Source organism: Poecilia latipinna, unplaced genomic scaffold (assembly GCF_001443285.1).
Source record: "Poecilia latipinna isolate Pla-1442-1.1 unplaced genomic scaffold, P_latipinna-1.0 Scaffold404, whole genome shotgun sequence".
In the NCBI taxonomy this organism is placed as follows: Eukaryota; Metazoa; Chordata; class Actinopteri; order Cyprinodontiformes; family Poeciliidae; genus Poecilia; species Poecilia latipinna.
Genome location: NW_015113020.1, coordinates 210,926 through 223,657, shown reverse-complemented (window position 1 = coordinate 223,657; position 12,732 = coordinate 210,926). Strand labels below are relative to the sequence as shown.

Sequence of the window (12,732 nt, the reverse complement as noted above, 5' to 3'; positions counted from 1 at the left end):
CCGGTTTCAAACTACACCACCACGTAGCCATTCAGTTCCTGCAACATTGTGAGCTGTAACGTATTACCCAACATGATAAATATTTAATAGGTTAAGATTAGTTGGCTAATTTTTTGCTATATTAAATAATTACATCCATGTTCTAAAAAAAGACGTCAGCTTTAAGGCCTAACTCATAACTCCCACTCTGCAGCCACTGACTGTACCAACAGGGACGATAAAGCAAACGTACATCAAAAGGGGCATGCAGTGGGTGTCAGTCAGTGCCTTTTACATACATTACTTGACAGATTACCAAGAACATTGACGCTTCTGAATAGGACAGGTTCAAAAACAATCGTCTGACACAACGCCCTGGAGCGTTCTCCGCCAAACGGTCCAAATTATAGGAACTTCTGTCCACAAGGTCCAAGTCCCAAGTCTTCAAGGACTCAAAGGTTTGTCAAGGCCTTTAACAAGTTTCTGAGTCACCTCCTGTAGGTCAGTTGAAGTCAGGTGCCTTCCCTCAAGTCAAGACTCAGTTTCGCCTTTAAGTAACTAAGGAGTTTAAGAGTCTTTTATGTCTTCTATGCGAGTGGAGGATGGAGCAGGAAAGGAACCGACAAACTGAGACCCCATCAGTAATGTAGGTGCTCCTTTGGTGTGGTAAAGACAAGAAGCTCCTGAGACTGAGGGAAAAAGTAAGATCTCAATCTACTAGTTCACCTATAATAAAAAGAGGAATGAAGATCAAAAGAACACCAACTCAAACACTCAAGGCTGAAATTAGTGCCCTGCGTAGGCTGGCTGGGTTTAGGACTGAAAGGCCTTGGTTGAGGTGATTTGGCATAAATGGGTCTCCCTTTGGGGGCTTTTCAGGCACATCCCAGTGAGAACGGGTCCCAGGAAAGACCTGGCAGAACTGGAGTTTCACACTTGTGCACTGGATCAATATATCTCCTCTTGTCCAGTGTCATTGAGGTTAAGGAGCTTTATATTTCCCTCTAGGTCCAAGTTGCTTCTGTGACCTGATCTTGAACAAGACCATTGGACAGGGTTATACATTTGATTAAACACCTGCCTGGATGCATTTCTCTATCTGAATTCTTGTGGTGAGGCTACAAAGTCTTCCCACCTTGTGTTTAGTCTTACTTCGACTCAATTGTTCCCAATTTTCTAAGTGGATGTTTTCCTGTGCATTTCCTCTGCTGTTCATTGTCCTGTTGCCTTTCTTCACCTCCAGCCAGAAGCACTTCAAAGCCTCCATGTGAATCAAATGTGATTGTTGCCATATTCACTAGGGCAGACCAGACAGAACCAGAGGAGAGCAAAGCTTGCTTCTGGTTAGCTTCATGTTTCACCTCTTCAAAGAGGGAGCCTCTGCGCATGAGTTGCCTGACTGAGATTGTCTCTTTAGAACGGCTGGTCCGCAGTGGCAAAGCCGCCACTTTTGATTGGTTACAAAATACCAACCCCTGAAAGTGGTCTAATTTTTTGCTTTGTTTCAGTTTTAGAGTCATTTCTAATGCAATTGTTAGGATGCTGTGTCTAAACGTGGTCCTGTTAGCTAAAAGGTTGTCACTCTCCTATGTGCAAACTCCAGCATGAAGATAGATGAATCAGCATATCCAGACTACAAATTACATTTGTCTGCAAAGATGGATTACTGAACTACTCGAGCTGTCTGAAAGCAGACGGTGTGCAGAGTCTGAGCCACGGCCTTCAGAACAGTCGCAGGTTCCTGCTGTGATTGTTGTCAGGTTGGAAAGGCAGGGCAGCAAATGAAAGTCACAGAGTTAGACGTGTCATGTTCATCTCAAGCTTTTTGGACTGCACACCCTGGCAAGTGAATGTGTAAGCAACACCACACACACACACACACACACACACACACACTGTGGTGGTGTTTGCCAGGCCAGGTTTCCGGAGCGCTTGAGCATGCTGCAACCCAGCGGTCACCATATGGACGGGTACTGAAGTCAGGACACAGAGACGGTGAGGGACGGGGAAGGGAATCGGAGCATAAGATGTAGGGATAAAGTAAAATATGCCGGGGAGACGCTGGGCAGGAGTAACGAAGGAAGCATAGAAGATGAAAGAATGCGCTTCTCTTTTTGTAGATGGAAGCAGATCAACCCCAAGGCATAAGCAGACTACACCAGTGCTTAGGGTCCGTCCATAATGACAAAGTGAAAAACAAATTTGAAAAATTGGTCCAACATCAACATCCAATATCAATATTGCTGCTACGGCCAATAACCAATATTTACCTGTATTATATTTATACTTCTCTGGCCTTTCGACTTTGTGAATATCTCCATCACTATCACATACTCAAACAAAGCAAATGGCAATAAGTCGTAGGGCACCCCGTAGCTCATTGGTAGAGAAGGTCCTTCTCAAAAAATTTGCATATTGTGATAAAGTTCATTATTTTTTAGAATGTAATGATAAAAATTAAACTGTCATATATTTTAGATTAATTGCACACCAACTGAAATATTTCAGGTCTTTTATTGTTTTAATACTGATGATTTTGGCAAACAGCTCATGAAAACCCAAAATTCCCATCTCAAAAAATGAGCATATCATGAAAAGGTTCTCTGAACGAGCAATTAACCTAATCATCTGAATCAACGAAGTGTAACTAAACACCTGCAAAAGATTCCTGAGGCTTTTAAAAACTCCCAGCCTGGTTCATTACTCAAAACCGCAATCATGGGTCAGACTGCTGACCTGACTGCTGTCCAGAAGGTCATCATTGATGCCCTCAAGCAAGAGGGTGAGAAACAGAAAGAAATTTCTGAACGAATCGGCTGTTTGCAGTGTTATATCAAGGCACCTCAGTGGGAAGTCAGTAGGAAGGAAAAAGTGTGGCAGAAAACGCTACACGAGAAGAGGTGACCGGACCCTGAGGAAGATTGTGGAGAAGAACCGGTTCCAGACCTTGGGGGAAGCAGTGGACTGAGTCTGGAGTAGAAACATCCAGAGCCACTGTGCACAGGCGTGTGCAGGAAATGGGCTACAGGTGCTGCATTCCCCAGGTCAAAGGTCAAGCCACTTTTGAACCAGAAACGGTGGCAGAAGCGTCTGACCTGGGCTACAGAGAAGCAGCACTGGACTGTTGCTCAGTAGTCCAAAGCACTTTTTTCGGATGAAAGAAAATTTTGCTTGTCATTCGGAAATCAAGGTGCCAGAGTCTGGAGGAAGACTGGGGAGAAGGAAATGCCAAAATGCCAGAAGTCCAGTGTCAAATACTCACAGTCAGTGATGGTCTGGGGAGCCACGTCAGCTGCTGGTGTTGGTCCACTGTGTTTTATCAAGGGCAGGGTAAATGCAGCTAGCTATCAGGAGATTTTGGAGCACTTCATGCTTCCATCTGCTGAAAGGTTTTATGGAGATGAAGATTTCATTTTTCAGCACAACCTGGCACCTGCTCACAGTGCCAAAACCACTGGTATTACTGACCATGGTATTACTGTGCTCAATTGGCCTGCCAGCTCTCCTGACCTGAACTCCAAGGCTACATTAGCAGCTGGTCAGCAGTAGCCTCATCTGTCTCAAGTCACAGAACACAATAGATGTCTGCAAGCAACTCAAACTTTTGCTTGACAGAAAAGTCCTGTGAAAAAAATACATTGGAGATTAAAGTCTTGACACATTTAAAACTTTCAAGATTTAAGGCCTTAATTTTAAATACATGAATTCAAGACTTTAAGGAAGCGTGGATCCCTTGCTCCAAATTAAGTCAAATAAAACTTACAGCTGAAGAAAGAACAGCAGGAGATTCTAATAAAAGTGACAAGCACTTCCTCTTCAGTGGTATTAATTTACAAAGGAATCCGAGATGACCGACAAAATTGTCAACTAAAAATGCATTCTGTCCACAGTTAATTTTAGACATCCATTCCAGGGCCAGTAATAAAACAAGTTGTGTTAAATGCACAAAGCACCAGCGAGCAAGCATGAGCGTTTACTGCGGTGGCTGGTGGGCGATGTGCTTAACTGGAAACAGGCCACATCCAACTCTGATTCACAGGAAAGCAGAGGATTACTAATGATAGAGGGATGATAAAATATGGGAGCTAAATAATACCAACAATGGACAGGACCACTTTTAGCACCCAGAAGGAGACACACTTTGTGGATTATAAAAGCCCTGGAGTTCACAGTGGTAGGTCATCTCACCAGAGACAACCAACACAAGCTGGTGCGTTAAGAGGCCAATACCTGCAGGCACAGATGCCACATGGTTCTTCAATATTTGGAGCACAATACTAAGATCTCCACATAACATAATTGGACGTGGGTGTTTAGAATCTACAGGAGAAACCATCTACGTCGCCATCAGTTGTCTGCATGTGCCAGACATTCGAGCCAATTCTGTGTTCAACTTGTTTCAGTAAGACAAATTCAGGATGTGATCTGGTAGCAGTTGTGAGCTGAGGAAATGTGGGAAGAGAATAAAATTAAATCATTTGGAAGCGTAATGAACACTAGCTGGACACCATTAGGTACATATGATCAGCAGCTTGTATAGAAAATCAGACAAGGACTAAAAATTACATGCAACTTTCAGAAAAATATGCATTACATACTTTTTTAATACTGTCATTTGATGACAGAGACAGAAAAGATCTCCACCAATGTAGCATATTGTCATTTTAGAAAGTGAAAAGCACAAAGTTTAATTAATGAGTGAAATATTTCAGGCCTAATCACTCATTCTTTGCCGTATGTTTGATATTTGGGACATCAAGTAGTTAAAAATACTATTTACACAATATGAATACGTCTACCTTATGTAAAGTACCACAAAAACAATAATTCTTTTGTAAATAAGATTTTATTTGAAAACCAGGGTCAGGCTGTCTGTTTAGGGGCCAGTTTAGCTGCTGCCTTGTTTGGCAGCCAGCCTCTTGTCTCTCTCCTCGGCAATGGTCAGACGGATTCCCTTTCCTCTGGGCACGGACACCCATGCCTTGTTGCCCTGGAACCAGAACAGTCAGATCACAACAATTTAGATTGGTCAAATGGATTAATAATAATTAAAAAAAAACACATCAAGTACACACCAAATTAATCCATCATCTCATTTCAAATTATTCTAACCACATATTCACTATCTGGAACTCTGATACAGGGTTTATAGCTTTACAGTCTGCAAATATTAGCAATATTATTTGATAAGGTTTCATAAACTCAAATTTAAGAGTTCTTTAGATTACCATGAATAAAATTTAAGACCTGTATCACAGCATATGTACAAAAGTACATTCAATATTTTATATAGTAGTGCCAAGCTTTTTTCACACAATGCACCGCAAGGCCTGGCAACAGAAGAGCAAGTGGCAAAGATGAACGTCAGAGTGGAAATGTTTTACACTTAAATGGCAGACGTAAAAAAGCTAGGTAGCTTTAACCAACTAGTCTCAGAACATAATGAAGATGTCTACATGCAACTGAAGAAAAATAATAAGCTATATGAGATTAAATTGCCCTTTCACGACAAAATTTAAGAACTGTGATTACCGTATTTAAGGCCAACTTACATATTACCCATGGACTGTAACATTTTAAGACCATTATTTTAGATAAATTAAATTAAGACTTTTTCAGGATGCACTGACACCCTGTTTGATGTGAAGTGCACAAACAGCTGTGTGGGTCATGGAGCTCAGAACTTCTTAGAGGAATTGGTAAGATTTTTTCACTGCTGATCAAAACCATTAATGATCATCATTGCTCCAAAATGACACGTCTCAAAAAGCCACCTGAACAAGAATCTTGAAAGCCAATTAACCCAATTTGGAAGTCAAAGACATGAGAAAGCTTGTTGCTTTCAGGAGATTTAAATAACCTGCTTATATTACATCCCAACACAAAACGGGGACAGTGATGATGACGATCCAAGTCTGAATTTGCTCACCTTGCCAATGACAAAGATGTTGGAGAGCCTGGTAGCAAAGCTGTTGCCTGTGGTGTCCTTGACGTGCACCACGTCGAAGGAGCCGGGGTGGCGCTCCCTGTTGGTGATGACACCAATACGCCCCAAGTTAGCGCCACCGGTCACCATGCACAGGTTACCTGGAGACAGGAGAGCAGAAGGAACCGGCTCAGAGTCAATAAAACGACGTCAGAGAGGGAACAGTGGAGTTTGAGTTAAGAGTCACACCTACCAGTGTCAAACTTGATGAAATCTGTGATCTTGCCAGTTTCCAGGTCGATGCGGACTGTGTCGTTGACCTTAATGAGGGGGTCGGGGTAGCGGATGGTGCGGGCGTCGTGGGTCACCAGGTGGGGGATTCCTTTGGTGCCGATGAGGATTTTCTTCACCTTGCACAGCTTGTACTGCAGAGAGAAGAGACGATCCACAGGTGAATTAAGCACAGATGTTTCTGCTGCTTTTATATAATCAAAAACCAGAAACATTAGGAGTTTCAGGCATAAACTAGTCAGTACTTGTCATGCTGAGGGCTGTGCAATATAGCTTCAAAATAAAATAGTTTTTTTCCTTCTCTGCTTTCTTTTCTAAAAGACAAATAAACGGCAAAATATTTTTTTAAAAATTAGTTGTATGATAGCGTATTACTGTACAGGCGTATTATATCAGGACATTTATTTTAATTACGAGAACACGATCATATTAACAGAATAAGGACAGAATTTTAACAGGATATAGTAAAATTTGAGAAAAAAGTTGCTTAAATTAGAAAAAAGTTATTGTATTAGACATCTCCTTCATTCTCTTAATATTTTTACTTCATTCTAGTAATGCGACTATTTTTGAATTATTTTGACTTTATTGTCATATAACTATGAGTGTATTCTTGTAATATGATTTTATTCTCTTCAAAATAAAAAAAGAAATTTTTGCCTAACCCTTATATTTCACCACAGATTTAACCCGAATTCATAGACATCACCATAAACTATGGAAACTCAAGGAGTGAATGGGTGAAAAAATAAAAGAATATTCTGATTTCCCAGGCTCGACTCACCTTGGCCTCCTCGGCGGTGATGCGGTGGACGGTGAAACGTCCCTTCACATCATAGATCAGACGGAAGTGCTCGCCAGTCTTCTCAATGCTGATAACATCTGAAGGAAAGGAACCAGAGAACATTGTTTAATTTCACACGATTCCATCTATCAGCCAACAGGAAGTCATAAACATCCACCAACTACTGAGAGAGTGACCCAGCGCTTGGTGTGGGATTTTAGCTAAAACACTGCTGCCTCAACATAATGCAGATATGCAGTGAAGGAAGGAGGAGGGATGTCTCTATTTCATCCACAGCTGACAAAGGATCTCAGGAACCTTAACTAAAAATGAGCATGGACAACTTTGTTCAATTAGCATCCGAAACTAGCCACCGTGTTAATGAGCAGGTGTGTGTGGAGATGATTTTATCAAGCTATTCCCTGCTGCCACGTCCCACTGGAGCTCAGCAAAGTAAGACCAAATGAATGAGCAGCAGGTTACCTGATAAGTAGCAGATGTGTATTTCAAAATAAAAGACATTATCCCAAATAGTTTCTAAAAACGGCCCTCACCTTACATAAAACGTAAAGAAACTTGTATTAAACACACTGATGCACCTTCAGGGTTTTTTTTTTTTTTTGGGGGGGTTATAGACCCCAAAATCTGGGAATTTATAACTTTGGTATATTATAGGCGAGAAAGCGTTGAGATTTTTTGGTTTAAATCAAAACCAAACAAGAAAAACTTCAAATGAAATCTCTGGTTGACTGGTTAGCTAATCTTCCAACATGTGTTTGATAATATAATAAATCAAGACACCATAAAGCAAAAACTCACATCGCTCCTACATTACTCAAACATCTAACAATAAAGACAGCTTTGGATGTCAATAATCAGATCTACTTTAATTCACTCTGCATCCGAGATGAACTGACTGATCAGATTTTTACTCATTTGTCTTCCAAGTCTGGCCTGACAAATGAGTTTAGTCCTCATCTTCTTTAAGGGCTCAACTCATAGACATGATGAAAAAAACAGGGAGTATTTTCAGTTCACAGCTGTATTCAGTGAAAAACAAAAAGTCAGATTTTTAACTCTGACTGATTGGTGTATTTACTAATCTAAAAAAAAAAAAACTCACTTCGATTTAAAAATATTTGCTAAATTACTTCCACAAGTGGCTCTTTTTACCTTCCATGATGTCCATTAACTCAGATCTAATAACATGTTTTCATTGTTTTTTTAATTTCTGGACACTTAATACTCTTCCTAGTGTTATTTTCCGCAAATAACTTCCCACAGAAGAAAATGTATCCATTTCTTTTTGCACCAGTTTTAATTCAAGTTACTTAAAAATCTAATAGCAATGAAAGGAGAGTTCTTTAAAGAAAAAAAAAAGCAGATAACTCTCACATTGACGACATTTGTCAAAAATTAAGTGGGCTTTTACAGTCTACATCTACTACTTCAACACTTAGTTCTAAGATGATTCCACCCTCAAAATGACCAGTTAAAAAGAAGCTGGCATAAACAAAGCATAAAAAACATCACCTCAATAATTACGACCAGCTTGCATCTAAAATATCTTTGAAAAACAAAACATTTTAGTTGGAGCTCAGAACTTCTTAGAGGATTTGGGTTGTAGAGTTTTCAGCTCACTGCTGATCAAAACCACATATTCATCACCACTCCCGGAATAAATACATCCCCGGCCCGACAGTTTAACGTCCGGACGCGACCACAATGGTGAGGAAAAAAATAAGTCTCTAAGCTCACCCATGAATCCAGCAGGGTAGGTGATATCAGTGCGGACTTTGCCGTCGATCTTGATGAACCTCTGCATGCAGATCTTCTTCACTTCGTCGCCCGTCAGCGCGTACTTCAGGCGGTTCCTCAGGAAGATGATGAGAGGCAGGCACTCCCTCAGCTTGTGGGGACCGGTGGAGGGACGAGGAGCCTGGAAGGAGAAAGAGAGAGAGACATGTTAAGATGATGTGTTACTTTCAAACAATGTAGATACAAAACACTTCTGCCTGCTAACAGTTTTCAGAGATCTCATCATTCCTAGTGTTTTCTAACACTCCCACAGCAACTGAGCAATGAATTGACATGTCAAACATACACATATGATTAGTTACATTCAGTTGAGTTGATAATATTTCATACAACCGCGATTTTTTTTATAAGAAACAACAACAGTAAGTTTACTTACAAAGACTCCGGTGAGCTTGTCCAGCATCCAATGCTTCGGCGCTGCGACGCGCTTCAGGTGCTTCTTCGGTCCTCTTGCCTGGAGGACAGATGACAGAGCCGGTCAAGAGACTGGGAATTCACCCTTCTGAACATGTTTACAATTATAAATTAATTGTCAACTTGCGCGAATACATTCTGACAGCACGCGAATTGATACTACATTAGCCCGGCCGCGTTAGCTTGCTGTGCAGCGGTGCCGCTGAAATGAATGCGGGTTGGTACAACCAAAAGGGCCCTAACTATGCTAACGTCACCAATACGTTCATTAAATCATTTTTAAGAATACACCATACATATGAAGTGATACATTTTAAAATATAAGGCGTCATTTGTGGGGAAACTCTTGTACATCATAGCAGCATACCTCTTTCCTCCATTATGCTAAGCTAAGAAGTAGCGGGTTGCAAGTGGCTTTTCAAACCACCATTTAAGACTAGAAATCCCGACGCTGCCTCACAATATATAAATCTGCCGTTAGTTAATCTGTGTTATTTTACACTAGAACATGTATTGGTTTAATAATGTGAACAGAGAAGGGGATGTTTAGAGATTATCACACAGCAGAATCGTGAAGAAAGACGGCTCACCATGTTGGAGTCTGCGGGGAAAAGGACCTCCTCACTTCCGCTAGTGAATGATATCGCCGCCAACGGCAGACTGGGAGGGACAATAATGTCGAAAGTCGAAAGCCAAAATCCATTTTAGCTTAGTAAGTCACTTTCTACCTAAAAGTACATATTTAATAATAAAATGGCTACCTAAATGTGCCATTAGTTTTGGAGCATGTTAGCAGATAAATGTTTAAATATGTCATTAATAAATCAATTTTATTTTTTTTAAAAAACAACCTTAGAGATATTTCTGTATTAACTTTAATTATTTTGTGATTGCGTGGTCAGGTGGTTTTGTTTATCTGTTAGCTTTACCCATCAAAGCGAGTGGGTGAGTTTCCTAAATGCAAGACTCTTTTCATTTAGTCATTTCTAGTGAGAGTGAATGTTTTTTGTGTATTTGTTTGGGTGTTTTGTTGTTAGAAATGTTCAGTTCTGATTAAATCTGCATGATTGCATAAGCTATTGATTTGCATGCAGAGATGTGGCTGTGTTTGACAGCAACTCTCGGTTATCAAGAGATACAGGAAATGTTTGTGACTCATTTTAGTCCTGTTTACATTTATAAAAGCCCTGCTGGGACTGTTTTGGCCTCTGCCAAATGACTCCAACTAATGAACACATGCCAGCTCCTTCTCTGAACGCAGCTCTGCTCCCAGAGAGGCGGTGAATGAACCTGCTCTGGATTCACACCTGAATCAAACCCCCCCTGTGAGGATGATTATACGTCTATATCTAGTGACCTACTTTTTCATCAAAGCTTCATTGTTTTGGAAACGTAAACACATGTGTTTTTTTTTTCTTTTTTTCAAATATATATATAAATATATATTAAAAAGTCTCAGATAGGGAAAAGGAATACAGAGTGGAGAAATGTGTTCCTAAGAAATGCCCAAAGGGTATAAAGCACTGAATGTTGTCCAACTTAGCAAATGTTGCAGGTTTCCTGCACATTCTGGGAAAGTATGGAAATTGATCTAGTTTTTTTTGTTTCCTTCATTACATTCCTACTTCCTTTTTTTTGCCTTCCCTCTGTTCTTTTTTCTTCATACCCTCATATTGTCCTACCTTCCTTTTCCCATTTTCCTCCTTCCTCCCTGTCTGTGCAGGTTTTATCTTTGAACTTTCCCCTTGAAAGAATTTTTGTGAGTGAGTTCACATTAAACTTATGTATTTACGTTTAAAATAATCCAGAAATGTACAGAGGAATCTAATAATTTTACATTTTAAATTTAAACGATGAGATATTTTTTGTTAACTGTCCACTAGAGGGCAGTATGTAGCTCGGCAGCCAAAGAGAAAACATGCAATTGACCAATCTGGATAATCCGTGGTTTTATTTTAATTTTATTTTAAGACAAATTTCCTCTAGACTAGGGAATAATTTCCAAACTAAGAATCTTCACATCTTTTGTTTGTCGGAGAACAACCAGGATCCAAAAATCAACACGGCAGTTTTACTGAAACTTATCAACACTACTAATACCCGTCACGGTAGATCTGGCATGAAGACTGTTTTCAACAGGAAACGGGGTCTAGAAAAGACCCGGAAAGAACAACATAGTAAATTAGTAATGTGAAGTTATTCTGAGCGGATCATAACCAGCGTGAAACATTACAATCTTACAAAGGTTTTGCGCTTCCCAACACAATCCACCAGATGGCAGTGTGGTGCTGTGAACAATGAGCAGATAGATAGATAGATAGATAGATAGATAGATAGATAGATAGATAGATAGATAGATAGATAGATAGATAGATAGATAGATAGATAGATAGACAACTAATTAAAATCTTCTTGCAGTGGAAGATGTTTGTCTTTTATTTAATTTACAGTTAGCAGGTCTACTTATATCCAGTGACTTTAACTAAAAGCAGTCTTTGTTGCAAACAAATCTGTTTTTAACTCATTTCTTAAACTTGGCAAACAGAGCAGAGTGGTTAAGCTGTCTTAATCATAGGAATAATCCTTGGTACGATCCTTGGGTTTTGGTTTTCATTAGTGTCTTGATCGCCTCTGGGTTCTTTATTATTGTTATTACTGTTTTCAGTTAATTTCCGTGTTCATCGTTGCTTTATAGAAAAGTGTTGCCATGTTAGGTCTTTCCTTGGTGTTCAGTTTCTTGGTTATTCTGCTTTTTGTGCGTTTGTCCTTTGTGGATCCTTCTGTTCCTCTGTCATGTCCTGTTATCCTTGTGTAAGATTTCTGTTTTTATCATTAAACCTCCATCATGTTCACCCTAAATGCCTGTCACAACATAGTCCTTCACAAAAACGCAGAATAAAGTGGGGAGAATCTATCGATAATTGGATTAGACATTTATAATGACGTAATAGGGACCTCTGATTTGGTGGAAAAGGAAAACAATCCTTTCACAGAACCAGTTAAGAACAGGCTGGACACCAGCCCTGGTTAACAACTAGAACATCTTTAGTGGAAAGCCCTAAGAGGCACCAAAACTTTCTTGGTCATTTTAAAAATTAATTTCTTGAGTTCCTTTAGCTCGGTCTACTTGAATTTCAGCTGAAGCTCAAAGGCTCCACACACAAAAGCAAACGGTTCACAGACCTTGGAAATTGTGGAGCTGGTGCTAAGCTAAGCCAAAAACGTCTAACTTGATTCCTCAAAGTCAGCTTTTTGTAATGCTGTGTCTTTCCACGAGGTACAAGAGGAGGAACAAAAACAAAAATTAAGCCCATTTCTTGTAAAATTCCAGTTTTAAAGTCCTGAAAGCAATGTTTGAGTTGGAAACAGTCCCTGTTTAGGTTTTTCTGTCTCACTGAGGGGTGAATTTCTTTAAAAAGGAAGGAGGACAAATTAAGCATTTCCATCAGGCAGTTTCTCAGGGGAGCAGAGGGGGACTCTGGTTCACACAGCAAAGAAAACATCCACTCAGCTGGGATTG

The 12,732-nt window shown here is 40.0% G+C and overlaps 1 protein-coding gene across 1 annotated transcript; it reads right to left on the bottom strand.

Annotated features, from left to right (window-relative positions):
* Positions 1–4,806: 4,806 nt before the first annotated feature.
* On the bottom strand, positions 4,807–12,054 carry rps4x (ribosomal protein S4 X-linked). Its single transcript, XM_015037412.1, has 8 exons — positions 12,051–12,054; positions 9,803–9,872; positions 9,175–9,252; positions 8,739–8,919; positions 6,981–7,078; positions 6,159–6,330; positions 5,909–6,066; positions 4,807–4,969 (listed from the first exon to the last, which is right to left on the bottom strand). Exons 2-8 carry the CDS (start codon positions 9,803–9,805, stop codon positions 4,868–4,870), a joined length of 792 nt encoding a protein of 263 aa, XP_014892898.1. The 5' UTR covers positions 9,806–9,872; positions 12,051–12,054; the 3' UTR covers positions 4,807–4,867.
* Between the last annotated feature and the right edge of the window lie 678 nt (positions 12,055–12,732).

What these genes read in the sequence shown, in the direction of transcription:
- rps4x (XM_015037412.1), bottom strand. An exon ending in ACAAGCTCACCGGAGTCTTT is followed by an intron (nt 8,920 to 9,174) that starts GTAAGTAAACTT and finishes TTCTCCTTCCAG; the next exon opens with GCTCCTCGTCCCTCCACCGG. An exon ending in ACATCTTTGTCATTGGCAAG is followed by an intron (nt 4,970 to 5,908) that starts GTGAGCAAATTC and finishes TTCTGGTTCCAG; the next exon opens with GGCAACAAGGCATGGGTGTC.